The sequence below is a fragment of the Vigna umbellata genome, chromosome 5, assembly GCF_029865625.1.
Source record: "Vigna umbellata cultivar VRB3 chromosome 5, Vumbellata_1.0, whole genome shotgun sequence".
Classification (NCBI taxonomy): Eukaryota; Viridiplantae; Streptophyta; class Magnoliopsida; order Fabales; family Fabaceae; genus Vigna; species Vigna umbellata.
The window spans coordinates 26,348,391-26,367,684 of NC_142169.1; the positions used below are offsets into that span (position 1 = coordinate 26,348,391).

General features: G+C 28.4%; 1 protein-coding gene and 1 non-coding gene across 2 annotated transcripts; both read left to right on the top strand.

Moving 5' to 3' along the window:
• Window positions 1-8,351: 8,351 nt before the first annotated feature.
• Window positions 8,352-8,423, top strand: TRNAQ-CUG (transfer RNA glutamine (anticodon CUG)). The gene has a single exon. It is a non-coding gene; the product is annotated as a tRNA-Gln (tRNA).
• A 7,781-nt stretch (window positions 8,424-16,204) lies between these two features.
• Window positions 16,205-19,281, top strand: LOC148198020 (phenylacetaldehyde synthase-like). The gene is made up of 5 exons (XM_088115378.1): window positions 16,205-16,341; window positions 16,421-16,493; window positions 16,956-17,186; window positions 18,027-18,190; window positions 19,024-19,281. Exons 1-5 carry the CDS (start codon window positions 16,216-16,218, stop codon window positions 19,225-19,227), a joined length of 798 nt encoding a protein of 265 aa, XP_087971504.1. The 5' UTR covers window positions 16,205-16,215; the 3' UTR covers window positions 19,228-19,281.
• The last annotated feature ends 13 nt before the right edge of the window (window positions 19,282-19,294 follow it).

Consider the following 19,294-nt stretch of genomic DNA (forward strand, 5'->3'; position numbering starts at 1 on the left):
CTTTCATAACTAAATATTTACTATTTATAGTGGTTTTAACAAGTTTTTTTCTTCCTTTTGTAATTAAAAAACAAAATTAGACATATTTTAAATATGTGATAAAAAGATTCGCCGTCTGTGACCAAACAAAATTATCTCCTCTGTGTAGTTTATTGAAAGAGTGCAATGAATAAAAAACAGTAGGCAATGGTCTTGAGATTGGAGCACTTCGTTTTAAAAATACCATTTTTAGGCACCTATTTGTCTTAGTGGAGTGTGTGTGTGTGATGTTCATTCAGTGGTTTCGTTTTTAAGAAAAGTAAAGTTTTCTTTCTTTGTCACTGTAATGCGAACGTACACATGTGATTTTTTTTGTATTTCCTTATTATATAATGTCGTTTTCATCTCATCATCACTGCATTTAAATAATTTCACACATTACTTCAAGTTATTAAATAATTGTTGTCATTTTATGTAATTACATAATTTTAAATTGTTTTGTTTTATTTCATGTATTCAGTTTTGAAAAAAAAAATCAAATTTATTTATGAAGGATATGTTTTGATTAAACTGAAAACTTTCTCTTTTTTAACTCTTACGTATATACTTCGATTGAAAAATTAAATAAAAATTTAAAATAGTATATATTAAATCTCTTCCTTGTACATGGTGATGGTAAATATGGTAAATAGGAGAGAAGATGAAGAGTTTTTTGTGTTTAGTTTTTTCTACATAGAGACCATTACATGTTGATGCACGTTTTTTACATGTTAGACTCACATTTTCGGCTTCATGTTGAGGTGATAATAAGGATGTCAGAGTGTCTACCCTTTTCATATAATTACTTCTCATCTTTTTCTATGGCATTTTGTGATTGAATGATATATTAGTTTTTATTTTTAAATGATTTTAATTAAATATTTAAAATGGATTATAAAAATCCTCTATTAATTTTATTTGAAGATAAATGAAGCCAGCGTTACTAATTATTGACAAATAGAGTTACGTGAAAAATTATTGTTTCCTTTTAAGTTACTGATTAATCAAATTATAATATATAAATTCATTTTATGAGTATATTTGTGAGGTTGAGCACAATATAAACTATTTATTAATATAATATTAAAGTAATTTTAAATATATCTTAATTTCATTTTATATGTTATTATGTTACGTGTTACCAAACTTTTATTTAACCACTCACAAATATCAAATATCTAATTCAGAGTATTCATTCTCGAATATAAAAGATGTTTTAAAGATTTTACACAGACTACTAATAAGAAATATAAAACAGTAGAATGCAAGTCGTAAAATATGTTACTAATCGACCTCTATATCTGATTGTATATTCGTCCGGAGGAAAAAAGAGAAATTTAAAATAATTTAAATAGTTAAAATTTCTTTTGCTTTATGTTATTATTAAATAATAAAAAAAATATTCTATGTATTTATACTTACATTTTCTACTTTCCGAGCAATGACAGCTAATTCTGACATGTTATAAATTTTCATTATTGCCAAACCAAACATTAATATTATATTTATTGGTAAAACAGTAATTGAACAAGTTAATTAAACATAAACTCATATTGAGAATCACTATCTTTAAAATGAGTGTTAATTCTTTAAAATAAAGGTTCATAATTTCTGTTGATTGATTTTCTTATAAATATCTAAAGCTTTTGTATGATACAATCAATTATTTCTTATATCAATCAATTCCCTTAAAGAGAAAGTGATAAACTCAATTACAATATCACTTGATCGAATTACCATTATTTCATGATGATTGTTATCATTTATTTTATTTTATTTTTTTGTATTTTGTCAATTTATTCATATTACTTTGGTCCATCAAAGTTAACCAAATAAGGACCTATCATGAAGATAAGTTATAGAAAAGGACAAAGCAAAAATCATATTCCAAATATGACTATGACAATACATCTTTTTAATATTTATTTTACGAGCAACACGCTATTACTTTGTTAAGAATTAAATAAATTGGTAAAAAGTGTAAATAAAATTGATAATAAAATATATGTAAAAAAGGTAAATATATAGTAAGAATGACTAGGATGAAAGTAATTAGAAGTTGAATGCATAATTCAAACACTTGTTTAGAAAATGTTATGAAGATGCATGAACGAATAAACTATAGTTAGGTTATTTTTTTTCCTATAAAACTTGTGGCTGTAAGGATTCCATTGACTTTTATGAAAACTTTTTCAGCTTATGGACCCATCTGATTGTCCATGATTGTGAAGTTTATCCAGAAAAGGGAAAAGGACAGTAATAATTAATAATATGAAAAGTTTGCCTCAAAAGTGAAATCTTCTTAGTAGGATCACTTCAATTAATAACTATATAAATCAATAAAGGAATAAGATATTTGGAATTCAGTGTAAATTTGACTTTTCATTAATTATATCCTTTTATAGTTTCTTTTAATCTCTTCTTCCATACCCTTTTTCTTTTGTTCTTAAAAAATCATGTATATTATACTATTAATGATAGTAAACTTATTAAAGGAGATATTGATGCTTTATAAAAGGGTTTTACTATAAAATTAGCATGATGATCATATATACAAATTATACATGATTTTTTTAAAATTCAAATTATTTTAAAATTGATAGTGATAATATTTTATATTAAGTTAAACCATACTTTCAAAACTACTAAACCTAACCTAAAAATACAAGTCTTTAATTAATAATATAAACAAACTTCCACCTTAATGTTTAAACAAATCAAGCTAAGTGTTTTTTCTTTTTTATGAAACTCATCTACCCTATCTCTCACTTTCTCAACCAACAGTATAACCTAACAGTAATATTAAAGCTAAACTTTATAAATAAACAGTCAAAATTATTTATTTTGTAATACATATATTGAATAAGATTGGAGAGTGGAAAATGTGATAAATTTCCAGTAATGGTAGCGTATGTGTTAGGAGATTATTGTAAGTGTTTCTCCTATGTATGTGTAATGTTAAATCACTGTTTATTCACCAAACACATAGATTTATTTTTGCACCATTTAGTTTGGGAAATAAGTTGAAGTTTGAACTAAACATTCAAAAAGAGAAGTTTGTCACTAATAGAGTTATAGGCAACTACATCTTAAAAAGAAGAGGAGACCCAGCCAACATTCTAACCTAACATCTGTTTTCACCGATCTAACCTAACAATTATACAACCTAACGTTTTTCGTTTTATAAACTAGATAGTTAATTTTTATTTAGTTTTTAAAAATAAATATTTCGATATTGTATTTACTTTTATGAAGAAAAAAAATTTAATCAATATTTAGTTTGGTAAAATTAGTGTTAAATTTTTTTTATCGGTTTTGGTGAATGATACATTCTTATTAGAAACTATCTTTATTTAATGCATTTTTATGGAATAAATGTTTGAAATTATTTTTTTGGAAACATATTTTCTTTTATAAGTAAATATTTAAAATTGCTTATTTTAATAAAATACTTTTTTCTTTTATGAAATAAACAAACACCCTTAGGGTCATGTTAAGGAAAAGATATAGACAAACACTAATATAGTAAACTTAAGTCTAGAATAATACGGGATTTTACCCCATAAAAAAATTACAAATTAAATTTAACAGGACTCACAAATACATATATCTAAAATATATCGAACCAAAAAACCTTGGAAAAATTCAACAATAACTTGATAAAAAAAAATCGAACTGTTCCTAGGATCGTGATTAAATTTTGCATCACTCTCTAGATAATCAGCATACGAACACCAAAAAAACATTAGAAGATTAAATAAAATAAATATAAATGGAATAATAATCTTGTTTATTGTGGTTTACTCACTGGTACATCATGTCCTATACAAAAAAATATCTTATCGGTCTAAAAGTATTATAAGTTGGCATTTATGTATTAGTATGTAGGACTTCAATTATTAATGAAACAAAAGATATTGCTTATATCATAGGTTATATTCATTTACCAACATACTAATATATTATAAATTTAAATTAGGAAATACATATAAATACACTAAAAATAATTATATAGTATATTATTATCATTTAAATAACTAAATAAGATGACATTAGGATATCTCACTAAATAATGAAAAATATTAAAAACATAAAATAATTAAGTGAAAGAAGGACAACAACACCTATCAAAATATTATAATTATAAATAACATAACGTAATTTAAAAATATAACGTTAGAAACCATCCCATTAAACAATTATAATTATAAAATAACGTTTTATCAAGTAATTATAATTATAAAATAAATCAGATTAAAAATAAATAATATTTTCTTTCCTTTATCTTATTCATGACAATGACATATTCAAATCATGATCAAGACTAAAAATTAAAAATTATTTTGAATGGGAAAAATTTCTTAGAATATATTGTTTTCATTCTTTTCTTCTTTGCACTACTAAAATAAATATTGCAGGCATCCACGAAATTGATCGCGAAATGATAAAATTAGTTACAAACATCCTTAGTTATCGAAAATAAACAGTAATAAAAATCTTAGTCGAAAAACAGTTAGTTATTGACTTCAAATTGGTGGCTAAACAACCATCAAAATTATAATAGATAATCACTTATTAAAAATTTGGTCACCTTAAAATATTGAAGACCAATTTAGTAATCAAAATTTTGGTCCTTAATTTGATGTTAATAAGAACGGATTTTAATTTAATAAAATGATTTTCGGATGCTAATTCAATCACAAATAGATATATTTTTTAATTTAATTAAAATAATATCGATGATTAAATTAAAGACTACATCAGTGGCAAAATCGATGGCTAAACCTAGTGACTAAACCAATGACTAAATCAAACTGCTTATATTTAATTTTTTACTTGCTTATAAATGTTTCATATTTAATTATACTAAAAAAAATAAACTTCAATATATAATATAAAAAAAAGTAGTATAATTTATTCAACATAAAATCAAAATGAAATTAGTTATAAATGCGTATGCAAATTTTAAAATCATCACACAATTAAACTTAATTAATGTTCATGTAAACTATCTTCAGTAAAACGATTTATTACATAATCTCCATTATTAGGAGGATGAGAAAGGTGTGACATAATATTTTTCAACTAGATATATTTTAAAACAAGATTTATATGTTGTTTTTGTTTACGTATGAGTTCTTTTATTGCTCGTTATCTTGCACCAATTAGTGTTTTTTTTTCAAATATCTTGTCATTATAGCTTTTAATTTACTATTTAAGTTCAGAATAATTTCACACATTTCTTCTATCTGATCAATAATTGGAGTTTGGTTGGTTACTAGAGTGAATATACGTAGAATGAGTAAACCTTTTGCTGATCAATGCACAAAGTCTATTATACACACAGCCACCCTCCTCGCCAAAAGAACGAACACAAACACAATAAACAGTGTCAAACGATCCCGAAGAAGAAGAATAATAAGAAAACGACGTCGGAGACGAGATTCCAATTTCATCGACGGCCATTGCTGTGTGAAGCAAAACGTGGATTCAGAAGAGAGAGTCGGTGGTAATTGAGAAGTTTCTAAACTTGTCATGATGTCATCGAAGCGTGAGTGATTGAAAAAAAAGAGCATTTCACCATCAGGTGGCAGATTCTGCAGACAAATTGTAGCGCAAACAAAGAGAATTTCGTCAGCACGGAACCAGAAGAGAAACAGAGGAATGTCACACAAAAACACAAAATACAACAGGCAGCCGCATATCTCAGTTCTTAAACCTTCCAAATTCAGACAGGGACAACAAAAATGAGAATCCAGAATCTGATAGACGAAGAGAAAGACAAAAACAACAAAAAGAATAATCTGGGTTGGTCTCAGAAATCGCTTGTGATCTTCGAAAAGCTACAACCTTGAAGAATATCGCACCTGGTTGAGAAGATAAATAGAAGACCTCGCCAATACAGAGAACGACAACGACAGTGACGGTGAATATAATGATTAAGATAGAACAGCTATGAAATAAGTACAACAATGTCTTCTGCTCTCTTTGATATTATGTTAGTTTCGTAAAATTAGTGTTAAGTTTTTTTATTGATCTTGGTAAATGATATATTCTTATTAGAAACTATCTTTATTTAATGCATTTTTACGGAATAAATATTTGAAATTATTTTTTTGGACTATTTCTTTTATAAGTAAATATTTAAAATTATTTATTTTAATAAATTACTTTTATGAAATAAGCAAACAATACCCTTAGGGCCATGTTAAGGAAAAGATATAGACAAACACTAATATAGTAAACTTAAGTCTAGAATAATACGATATTTTACCCCATAAAAAAATACAAATTGAATTTAACAGGACTCATAAATACATATATCTAAAATATATCGAACCATAAAACTTTGGAAAAATTCAACACTAGCTTGATAAAAAAAGATTCTGACTGTTCCTATGATCGTGATTAAATTTTGCATCACTCTCTACATAATCAGCGTACGAACGCAAAAAAAAAAATTAAATAAATATATAATGGAATAATAATTTTGTTTATTGTGGTTTACGCAGTGGTACATCCTGTCCTGTACAAAAAATATCTTATCGATATAAAAGCATTATAAGTTGACATTTATGTATTAGTATGTACGACTTAAATTATTAATGAAACAAAAGATATTGCTTATATCATAGGCTAAATTTATTTACCAACATGATAATATATTATAAATTAAATTGATATATATATATATATATATATATATATATATATATATAATAAAAACGTGTGATGTTAAATAAAACTATTTTAATTGATCAGAACTGATCCTAAGTTCACCTTCGTATTTTCATCAATGTTTAACTAACATTCTCTAATTATAAAAAGAACAAAAATCAGCTTTAAACTATTAAGGAAAAGTAAAAGTAAGGGAAGAGAAAAATAATTTTAAAAATATTGAAAATAAATAAGTAAATAATTAAAAATTTAATCTAATTACTCAATATAATAAAGTAATATGATTTTTCACTAAACTAAATTCGTTTTCAAATCAACAACCTAATTATTTGTTTAAGTTCAATAGGCGTAATACATAAGTTCTGGAAAACAAATAAAAGAAAGTAAAACGATCGACGATTATAGAAACACGAGAAATTTATTTTCTACATACGTTTTAATTCTAAACAGGTGAAGTTAATTTAAAATTAAAAACATGAAAAATAAAATAAACACATTTTTAAATACAATGAAAAAATAAAATGAAAAATCTGATTCATATGTGACACGAAATTTTTACGTGTAATTAAGGTTTGACGCGTAGGTCATGATGATAAGGTCGTGGATTATAAACAGAGATAGATCATTTAAGAGATGAGGTTGTTCATAATTTTGGGACATAACTTTGGGGCTCCATCACCCTTCAATCTCGTGGTGGGGTACCATAATTAAATAATTATATGGAATGCTTCATATAAAATATTAAATAATAAATACAATAATAATATTCTTAAGACTAAATATGTCATATATAAGTAATATCGATTGAAAGATAAGTTCAAAATAATAAAAGTAATAATACGAAGTAAAAATAAAAAAGGTTAGACTCATAATGCTTTTAAATTGGAGCATTAATATAATTCAAACATTTGATAAATATAAGCTAATTAATAAAAATACTCAAAGCTAATATCATAAACATTTAATTATGAAGAAGATTTGGATTTCAGGCGAAAATAAATAAAGTCAATTATTTATAAATTATATTAATAAACAAGACATCAAGCGAGCAACTCGATTTGATTGAGATTTATTTTCTTTTTATCGATAATGACATTCCACTGCCAAACATGACTATTATTTTTGGCACAATCGATAATTAAAAAAAAAAATAGATGTTTATTTATTTACGAGTGTCTCCTTGAAAGTCTGAGAATTGAGAAAACAGTCCCTCAATTTTATTTTTGACCTAATTAGCAGTTTTGTAAGATTCTCATTAACATATGAACAAAATTGTTTGAATGAGCTTGCAATAAGATTAGAGATAATTGAAAATTGTGAAAATTATTTTTATCATGTAGACTCATGCAAAAAAAAAAACGTAAGTCTGTCTTTTATTTGTTATGACCAAAATTCGCAACAATCATATGCATAAAGTGAAGGTGCAAGTTTTTTGGGCGACTATTTTTCTTTATTGATTTAATGCTAAAATCACAGACCTTATTTTGTTTATGTAAATTAGATTTAATAAGCTGTTTTCAATTTATTTTTTAAATTCAATTTTAATAACATAAACTACCAATCCCGAAAAAAAAGCCTTATATCTCAATACAAAATATTTATAAAGCAATCATTAATTAAAATATTATAAAAATATAGTTAATGTTCAAACAATAGGTCCCATGGTCTAGTGGTGAGGACATTGGACTCTGAATCCAGTAACCCGAGTTCAAATCTCGGTGGGACCTTTAATTTTTAATTTTATTAAAATAAAAGCTTCTCGTTTTTGAAATATTAAGGTTTGATGTTTGATAAAAGTACGCCACATAATAATTTCATTGAGGTCCCATGGTCTAGTCGGTGGGACCTTTAATTTTAATGTTTTAAAATAAAAAATTTTCTTTTTGGAAATATTAAGCTTTTATCTTTCATGAAAATAAGTGTATAATAAATTCATGAAGGTCAGAGCTCATAGAAATATGTACCCATATTATTGAGAAGCTTTCCACCTTTTTTTTAATGTTTTGAAATAAAAGCTTTCCTTTTTTGAAATATTAAGTTTTTATCTTTCATGAAAATAAGCCATATAATAAATTCATTAAAGTCAGAGTTCATAGAAATATGTTATTATTGAGAAGCTTTCCATTTCTGCACATTAATGCTGAGTTTGAAACTTCTGAGATAACAGGTAGCAGAAAATTACTCTGCTTGGTATGGACGTAGCAGTTCAGTACTCAGTTATTTAAGTTACTAGGTCCCACAAAATTAAATGTTTATTATTTTCCTTTTTTTATTATCACAAAATAAGGTTGTACATCCTAGAAGAGTCATTTGAACAAACGACTTCTTTCTAGCATATGGGATGCTGTTTTATGAGGTTCATAGTCTTCCAGAAGCAATAATATCATACTACTTACTATTTTGGTATAAGAAGAGAGTAACTTCACTCTGCTATATGTATATCATAAAATGTTATGTTGTATGTTCAAATTATAATAATGAGTTATATTATGCATATAATTGAGTGTTTGAATAATTTAAATTAGGACGCTAGTCAATAAATAATATTGAGATAATCTCAATGGTATCAATGAAAAACTTCCTTTTAATTTCGACTAAAACGGGCTTGAGAAAGATTCATAGAAAAAAATAAAAATCAATGGTATTCACAAATAAAGCCCTTACGAACATCAATTGAGGAACATTGACTTGTACTGCAAAAAAGAAAAATTGATAATAATTAAAATCTTAAAAATTGAAATTTTAAAAGTGATAGTAGTTTAAAAATAGTATAATTCAATTATTTTAATATTAAATGATTTTAATATAAATAGTTTATTATGAATAAATTTTATTATTTTAAAACATATGATTGTTTAGAAATCACTTTTCTAGAGTTATTTGACTTTTTTTTAAGAATTATTACTATTTGTTCCTTTGTTTGAAGATCAAAGATTGTCTAAATCATTCTCGTGACGAAATCTTTAAGTTTAGTTGATCAGTTTCCGTAAAAGAGTAAGTTGGTTTCTGTTCTTTTCTTTAGTCTGTTTTTTTCTTTTTTTTTGCATGCATATCATTTGTAGTTGCATGTGTCATTTGAGTTTTCTATGCGACTCTCTACTAATTAGTGGTTCTAATGACATACCTTGATCATGATTTTATTGTTTGTAGGTGCAGATAATGTCCTTTGATCGTTGAGAGTTGTTTGAGGTTCTATAAAGTCGTTCGGTCATTTAATAGGGAAGGTAAAATAATTAGTGCTTTTGATATTAATAATCTTTAAATCAATTATGTTGCATGCTTGATTTGGTTCATAATTGATGAATTGATATATGAAATGGTTGAATGTGAGCTAGTTGAAATATCTCTACTTGGTAGTTCAGTTTCATGAATTTGGAGTGAATACATGTTGTCTAATATTGGAAAAGTCTTGTTGTGAGTGCTTGATAAATATTGCCTCCTTGATCACTTGAGTTGATGTGTTTAAAATTATAATTGGTTGAAATTTGTTGATACTTCTTGATGTAGTCAATAGGTTGAGTTTTCGATTGGTTTTGGGTCTATTTTAGAGGTTTTGACAAATAAAAATCTAAAAGAATTATTTTGGGAAGAAGTTAGATGTTGTGGTATGTTTTTTAGTAATTTATGACTTGTTTAGCCACTTAAATTACTGAAATCTAGTTTGTAACATGTAGTTTAAGATTTAAGTTTGTTTGAGTTTTTGAGTTTTCTTTGATCTAGTGAATCTCATTCCTAACCAATAAGCAAATTGGTAATCAATTTCAGTTATAAACATGTTTTTGAATCAATTATAGTGTTAAGGATATCGATTTGGATAGCTTTGGGATGCAACCAAATCAAAAATCAAATTATTGACTTCTGGTATAGTGTTTAGTGACCCTATGTGGCATTGAGCGCTGCAAAACTCGGGACACACTAGGCTCCAGGACGTTGAGTGCCATTTTGGGCGTTAAGCACTATGAAGCCAATAAACTCTCAGACTTCTGGGCGTTGAGCGGTGGAATTGGGTGTTGGGCGTCACTTTTCCACTACAAGTCTGGACCTCTATTTTCCTTAATTTGCTGGACAAAAGGTCCTCTTGCTGAGCGATAAGTGTAGCTCATTGGACACCGTGTTTCTGGAATTTTATGTTGTTTTCTTGGTTTTAACTTCTTGTTTGGTTTTAAGTTGATTATTATGATGTTATGTACAATTTGTGATAAATAATGAATGTCCAAATGCGGTAATAGTATAATTGTTTGTTTTAGTGGATCAATTATTCTAATATAAGAATATTAAAAAAAATTAAATTATTATTCTTAAGTAAACATTATAATGATATAAATTCAATAAACTAAATTACACTCATAAATATGTTTTTGTTTTAAATTTTTATATGAAAACCACATTTTTCACAAACATTTTAAATTTTTCATAAAAATAAAATATTATCTTAAAAGAATTCCATCTACACATAAAACTGTCAAAATGGGTAACCCGACCCAACCTGACCCACCACGGGTTGGTCACTTAGTGAGTCAACCCAACCCGACTCATTTATTAGCAAGCCGAAAAATTTGAACCCGACCTGTCCCACCACAGGTTGGTGGGTTAAACAAGTTGGCTCATTGGCTCACTTAACTTTTTTTCACCATCTTTTTTTGAAATTCTTATAATATTTTACTTTGATCGATCAAATTGAAACAGTAATAATTGGACCAATTAATATAAAGGAAAATGAAACAAAAGAACTCTATTATTATGTATTTTAAGCTATCAAGCATAAAATTTTGTCAATTTAGTTTAATGAGACATACACGACCGTTTGACCAAGAAATTACATATAGCCGTTAACAAATATATAACAGATGAGAACTTTTGGATAGACAACAACACAACGCAACACAAAAAGCTCTACTGCAAAGTAAAGGTTATGCGTTTTGAAAATAAATAAAAAAATATGTGGGTTGGTGAGCCAACCCGGCTCACCACGGGTTCAACCCGGGTTCTTAGCGACTTGAGTCAAAATTAGCTCATATAAAATTTTCACATTTTTTTCCAACTCAACCCGGCTCAAACCCGTGGTGAGCCGGATTGGATCACGGATTTCAACTCATTTTGATGACACTATCTACACACATACTACAATGATAAACTAAAATTCATCTCTCCTTTCTAATTTTTGGAAAAACTGAATATTTATAATAATAATTCATATATATATATATATATATATATATATATAATATATATATATATATATATATATATATATATAAAGAACTTTTCTCATAAAAGGCCAACTCCAACCCAAAAAAACATTATGAAAACAAGCTAACTTAAAATTGAATTTGGAATAGTTGATAAAAATGTCCTTACGTATCGTATCCATTAGTTATTGTTATTTGTTTAATTGCATTATTTATTAGAAAAAAAGAATAGAAATATTCAAAAGTTATTTAAAAATAAATTGCAAACGAAAGATAATAATTTAATTTTAATATGGTTTTTATATTTTAAGTACCGACTGAGTTAACCTACTTAACTGATAGCGTTGGTTTTGTTTAGATCTTATGGAGAAAAGGTTACAAATCTCAAACCTCACCTAATCCAATCCAAAACTATCTTAATTGAATAAAATAATGAATTTGCTAAAACCACTCAACATTCTCATAGAATCCATAATAGGAAATATAGGAAATAGAAAAAAGAAAATATCAATATTTATTTAACCGTGTTTTTAAGACCTATATTTAAACAAAACAAAACTAAATATATTTTCGTAAATGTAACGCATCATTCTAAAACATGAAAAAATGAAAAAGTAATTGACATATTCGATTATATACAACAATCAAGTTACAAAAATAGAATATGTCATATTCGATTTCAAAAACTTTAAGATATTATATTTATGAATCTTTTTCACTTGTTGAATTTGTTCATCACTTTTCAATACGGGAATTCACGTTCACATATACACTTTAACCATCTATCAAATGACGTGATTTTTCATGCAAACCGTAGACTTGAATTTAAAATCTATCCATATAGTTAATATGTCAAATACTTACACAGATAACATTTGTTTTAGATCAGAATTCGATCATTGAAGAACTGAATTTTAAACTGTGTTATTATTAGGGTTAAATATGTTTTTAGTCTCTAAACTATTGGTCATTTTTGGTTTTCGTTTCTGTTTCAGAGTAAGGTACAATTTGGTCCTCATTCTTTTCGAAACGTTCATTTTAGTCCTCGGAATTTTGGTTTTAGTCCTCGGACTAAAACGAAGGTTTCAAAAGAATGAGGACCAAATTGTACCTTACTTTAAAAGAGGGACGAAAACTAGAAACGACCAATAGTTTAGGGACTAAAAACATATTTAACCCTTATTTTTACAACTTTTTTTTTAAAAATTTTTCTCTTTTTTCAAATGAAAAAATAATAAAAAGTTCCTTTTTAAATGAACAAAATAATAAAAATAACTTATTTGATTTTTTTATGATTGATTTTTGAGAAAAAAAAAACATTTCTTTTTAAATTGAAATGCGCTTATTATATTTTAGATGTTAAAACTAAATATAAATTAAAATTTAATTCATATATAATAGTTTTTAGGGTTAAATATGTTTTTAGTCCTTAATCTATCAAGCGAATTTGCTTTTAGTCTCTCTTTCAAAGTAAGGTACATTTTAGTCTTCCTCCTTTAGGAAATCTTAATTTTTCGTCCTCCAAATCCAACGGCGTTAAAAAAAAGCTGAGTTGGCTAACGGTGGAATGTCACGTCATTTTGTTTTATGAGTCAATCTCCCTCTGCCGTCTCGACTCCGTCTCCAAGCAGTTCCTCCTCTCCAACCTGGCCCTCCACGGCAAGACCCCTCCTTCGCGGTCTCCGCCGCCCCCTGCGGTCACTGCCGGTAGTTCTTTCAGGAACTCCGCGACGCCTCCAATATCTAATTCCTGATTACCTCCCACGCCAACCCTCACTTCACCTTTCTCCCCCTTCCTCTCCCACCACTTCGGTCCCCATCGCTTCGACCCCTACGATCTTCTCTGCACTTCTTTCACCCTAGAGCGACCCTCAGATTGGCCCGTTCTCGTTTTGCTCGATGACTTCGCCGTCAAATTCTCATACTCTCTCTTCTTCAACTCCCTCAAATCTCGAGGCTTCGATCTCCATTTCCACCTTGCCGATGACCCCCAATTTCAGATTTTGTTGATTCGAGTCATACTTTTGTTGATCCAAAATGTAATTAAGAAGAAATTTTCTGAGTTTCTGAGTTTCTGAGTTTGATTTGGGGTATTTTGGATTGTTGCATTTTTTGGGTTTTTGTCTTGCAGGTCAGGAGGAGCTTCGCCGTTTGGATGTTGGTGTTGTTTGGGGCTTTCTCCTAGAGCCCCATTTTGAATTAGGGACATCTTTTACCGAGTTTCCACTCTTTGTTGCCCACGACTTCCCTGATTTTGCATTTATTTCATCACCAAGTATCTCATTTTCTTCTAATCCAGAGTCTGCTACACTTAAACCCAAGTCATCAAAAGAGTCGTCATACTCATCTTCATAAACCTCTAAAATTCGTTGCAGAATATGAGTCCTTATAAATCTGTTTCACAGAACTCATCATCCCGGATAGATATTGAAACTATTCATTATCAATGAATATCCATCCTATATCATAGTAACTGAGTTAGAAAAGGAAAAAGGCCAAGCATATTGCAAACATGAATGGAAAAATGCAACGATTTAAAATGCAATGATTTCAACATCTTGAAGAAATGTTTCCTTCTGATGGCTTTCCCGAGAATGTGATGATACTGTATTGATATCTCGAATTGTTTGAACAAGAATATCTGCTCTGATGACTGGGTCCTCTACATCGGCAGGAAACATCTTATAGTGGCAGCTGGAAGAGGGATGCGATGAGGTTGCTCGCGTCTGGGTGTTGATGGTGAATGTGCGTGATGGAGGATGACGATGACTGGGGTTTCTGCAGCGGCAGTTTCACGGCGACATGGTGACTGGCCAACGCGACATTGTGTTGGCAGTGTGACATTGACGACGAGAAAGATTGACGTGGCAGAAAAACTGAGAAGACTTGTTCAGGTTAGAAAAAAAAAATGGCGTGGCACTTCACCGTTAGCCAACTCAGTTTTTTTTAACGCCGTTAGGTTTGGAAGACGAAAAATTAAAGTTTCCTAAAAAAGAAGGCTAAAATGTACCTTACTTTGAAAGAGAGACAAAAAGCAAATTCGTTTGATAAATTAAGGATTAAAAACATATTTAACCCTAGTTTTTAAATAGTTTATCAAAAGAAATTATAAAAACTTTCAAGAATGAATTAAAATGTGTTTTTATAATTATTTTTAAATACAAGTAACTTCTGGACATATAAAAAATAACTTATTTTGAATATTCTTTTCTTTTAAAATTATTTTATTTTTAAGCTTAAATAAACTCAACATATATTATATTTTCAACTTTTTAAAATAATGAAATTATGCATTTAAAATATAATTATCATTAAAAAATTATTTTGAATAACTTTTTATAAAACTAATATTTATATATTTATTTTTCAAGAAAAAAAATATTAATAAAAAATTTCTTTATTTTTAACCTTAAACAAATTCAGCATATATTATATTTTAAAATTTTTAAAATAATAAAATTATATATCAAAGATATAATTACAAATAAAAAATCATTTTAAATAACTTTTTATAACACCAACATTTATATATTTATATCGAAAGAAAGAGAATATTAGTAAAAACTACTTTATTTAAATTTAAACAAACTCAAATTTATATATATATATATATATATATATATTTTTAAAATTTTAAAATAATAAAATTATATATTTGAAATATTATTACAATTAAAAATAATAGTTTTTTACAAAATCAATATTTATATATTTACATGTAATTAGAAAAGATATTAGTAAAATATCATGGAAAACTCGAAAATTATTAAACTTATAAAATAATAAATAATTAAAAATACATTAAAATAAATTAATTTAATGTTATGACCCTATTCTAGCTTATTTTATGTGAGAATTCGAGGATTGAGGTTTTTAAAAAATTCCTAATTAAATGAATTAGAAAAATGAAACTAGAAAAGTGGGCTTTGGTTTGTCAAGGCCCAGGAACTCAAATAACACCTCTACTCATCATTAATACATTACCAAACCAATTTTGATAAAGCTTAAGCCTATACAAATGTTAGAATCTCACTTGATGGATTTTTATTTACTATTTTAAACAGTTTTAAAAATCAATTAATTTCTAAGGTTAAAGTCAAACAAAAACAAATCATAATTTCTAATATTATGACATTTCATTTTAATAACACAATATTATGATATTTATTGGGACCCACGATAGCTTCATTTCGAGTGGCTCTTCTTCACTCTCAGAATTCTTCTGACAGAGAAATGTATGAACGGGTAGTTAGTTTGTTAGTTCTCTGATTCTGGTTTACTGAAAGTTGTCGGTTACATTATTGCGTGCAGTGTTTGAAATTGTTTGAAGATGGAAGAGAATGCATTGAGGGCCATGGACGCTGAGCAACTGAGAGAGCACGCTCATAAGATGGTCGATTTCATTGCCGATTACTACAAAACCATTCAAAACTTCCCAGTTCTCAGCCAAGTCCAGGTTCTTCATTCTCCTCCTTCTCTTCCAATCAACGCATTTACGTACATGCTGCTTTATTACACTATTTCTCCCATTTCAGCCAGGTTATCTGGGGAAGCTTTTACCAGATTCTGCTCCCGAGTATCCTGAGTCCTTTCAAAATGTTTTGGACGGTGAAACTTCTTACTTCGATTCTGAATTACCCTTTTTTGTTTAATGCAATGTATTATTATTATTATTAGGGTCCATTTGGATAAACTTTAAACAAACACTTCTAGACAAGACAATTAAGAATTTAAGTTATACAGCTTCTTCCAATGTGGTTTTTTAAATTGTGGTTGCAACACAGTTGCAGATTTGTTGTGAACCTTGGCATTCTAGAAGATTGCTGGCTAATGCGCCCGCAATTGCAGCAATCAATACTGGTTACGGTTGTAGACGCCATTTTAAAACTATGGTTATAGAAGAGGTTTAATTCACTTAATCTTCTTATTTTCTTTTGTCTAAGTGTTAAGAAATTTGTCCGAACAAAACCTTAGTAGCAGCAGCAGCAGCAGTAATCGTATTTTCATTATTTTAGTAGATAGTACAATTGTTTGAGCAATGCTAGCGTGACACTGTTTGTCAAATTGTAGATGTAAAGGAGAAAATACTCCCAGGGGTGACGCATTGGCAAAGTCCGAATTATTTTGCGTATTTTCCTTCCAACAGTAGCATTGCTGGATTTCTTGGAGAGATGCTCAGTGCGGGTCTTAACATTGTGGGTTTCAGCTGGATAACTTCTCCTGCTGCCACTGAACTTGAAAGCATTGTTCTTGACTGGCTGGCTAAGGCGTTCCAGTTGCCTGAAGATTTCTATTCTAGCGGTAAGGTCTTGGGATGCTGTATAGCGTGTGAAGATACAATATGCAATACTACTTGTCTTTGTTCTTTAAGCTCAAGTGAAAGAACTTGAGTATTTTATTATTTTATTTTCAAGGAAGAGATTGTATTTTCAAGGGGTGTTCGTGTCTTAACTTTGAAGTTGATATTTACCTTATGAGAGAACATATTGGATGTGTTACAAAACATAAAGCACTAACCCTCATTGATATTAATACCAGAATCGGTCCAAATTAAATATGAAAACAGATGATGAAATATAAGAAAATTGGGTAACCAATCTAAAATGTATGATAATTATAATTTAATATACTCTAAACTATTGTAAAATATAACTATGATATTATGGGATATCCTCTAGAAATCTAAACACTAAGTCTATAAATAATCTTGTAATAAACGAAGTTCATCTTGATACTTCCTCGGTCCTTTCTTTTGGCTCCACAAGTTCTCTTGTGAGTTTTTTTAGAACACGAGTCATTCTTTGTCTTGTCTCCTTTTCTTCAATGGAATGTGGACTTACATGGCCTTTATTCTTTTCTGAATTGATATCTTTCCTTTATGTTGTTGCCCAAAGAGTACAAGGAGAAGGAAAAGAGAAAAAGAAAATAGACAGTTCCATAATTTAGAAATCAGGACTCATTTAGGTAGGTTTGCATATGAAATATCTCCTGGCTTTGGATGAGCTTGTAAACTCAAGCTTGAGGTTTTCATTAACCTTCAACTTGGTTGAATTTTATAATAATTAAAATGTGAACCTAAATTGCATATGAATAGTTTATTTGTAGAAAAACTCAAATAGTGTATGTAAACTTTGACTGCAGGGAAAGGTGGTGGAGTTATACAGGGAACAGCAAGTGAAGCTATACTAGTTGTCCTATTAGCTGCACGTGACAAGATCTTAAGAAGGCTTGGAAGGAGTGCCCTTCCTAAGCTTGTGATGTATGCATCTGATCAAACACACTCTGCTTTACGAAAAGCTTGTCAGGTGCCTCTCCAATGACAGATAACAAAGAAAATGACCTTATCTTATGTACTCAAGTCAAGGACATATGGGTTTCCTTCTTGTTCATTTTCACTGTCAAGTTTAACTTTTGTTGACCAGTGCTTCTAGCTTTCTGACCTATTTTAAACACTGAACATTTCTTTAAAACTTTTATGTTGCTATTCCTTGGCATGAGTAGGTGTATCGAGATTCATATCAACTATAGATATGATCAATGTTAATCATTATAAAGCTTGAGCATCTTTCTTCATATAAGTCAATTTTGTGAGATTGAATTACACTTTAAGCCAAAATTCTAAAGAGGCCTTTTAGTTTTTTAATATTCTATTTATTTTGATTATGATTCGTTTTTTGTTTTATCAAGGAAAAGAGTTGGTTATCTTGTAAATCTATAATCATAGACGTCTTGTTAATAGTTAGCAAAATGGGGAAATAACATAGATTTTTGCTCAGTTAAATAAATTGTAATGGCTGTTTGTTTCCTTAATTATATGATTATCATGCTCTTTAGCACCAAACATATGAATATGCCAGTGTTACAGTGTCACCTGAAAACATATGACCTTAACTACGATCACTAAGTTCAAACTTATTCAGCTTATTCTATAGTCTATTAGTAGTTAATGTGTTGTTAGATAAAACCTATTCTTTTGTGAGTATTTTAAAAATTTGTTTAGTATTTATCACCCAGTTGATCAAATGATAGTCTGATTCCATTTCTGGTATGGGAGTCTTGCTCTGTGTTTCTTAGATGCATTCTTGAATATAATCAATGACAATTTTTATTGTAATAGTTTTGAACTTTCCTTTGACAGATATCAGGACTTAATCCAGAGCTTTGCAAGTTGCTTAAAGCTGATTCTGCAACAAATTATGCACTCTCTCCTGAAGTACTTTCTGAAGCAATTTCAAATGACATTGCTGGCGGTCTTGTACCCTTTTTCTTATGTGCTACTGTAAGAATTGAACACTTATATGAATTTGTAAGAAATTGCTGTATAATGCATGACCTTAACTGACCATTATTTACGTGTCTTATCTCCAATATTGTATCATATATGTTCAGGGAATTTCAAATTAGAAATT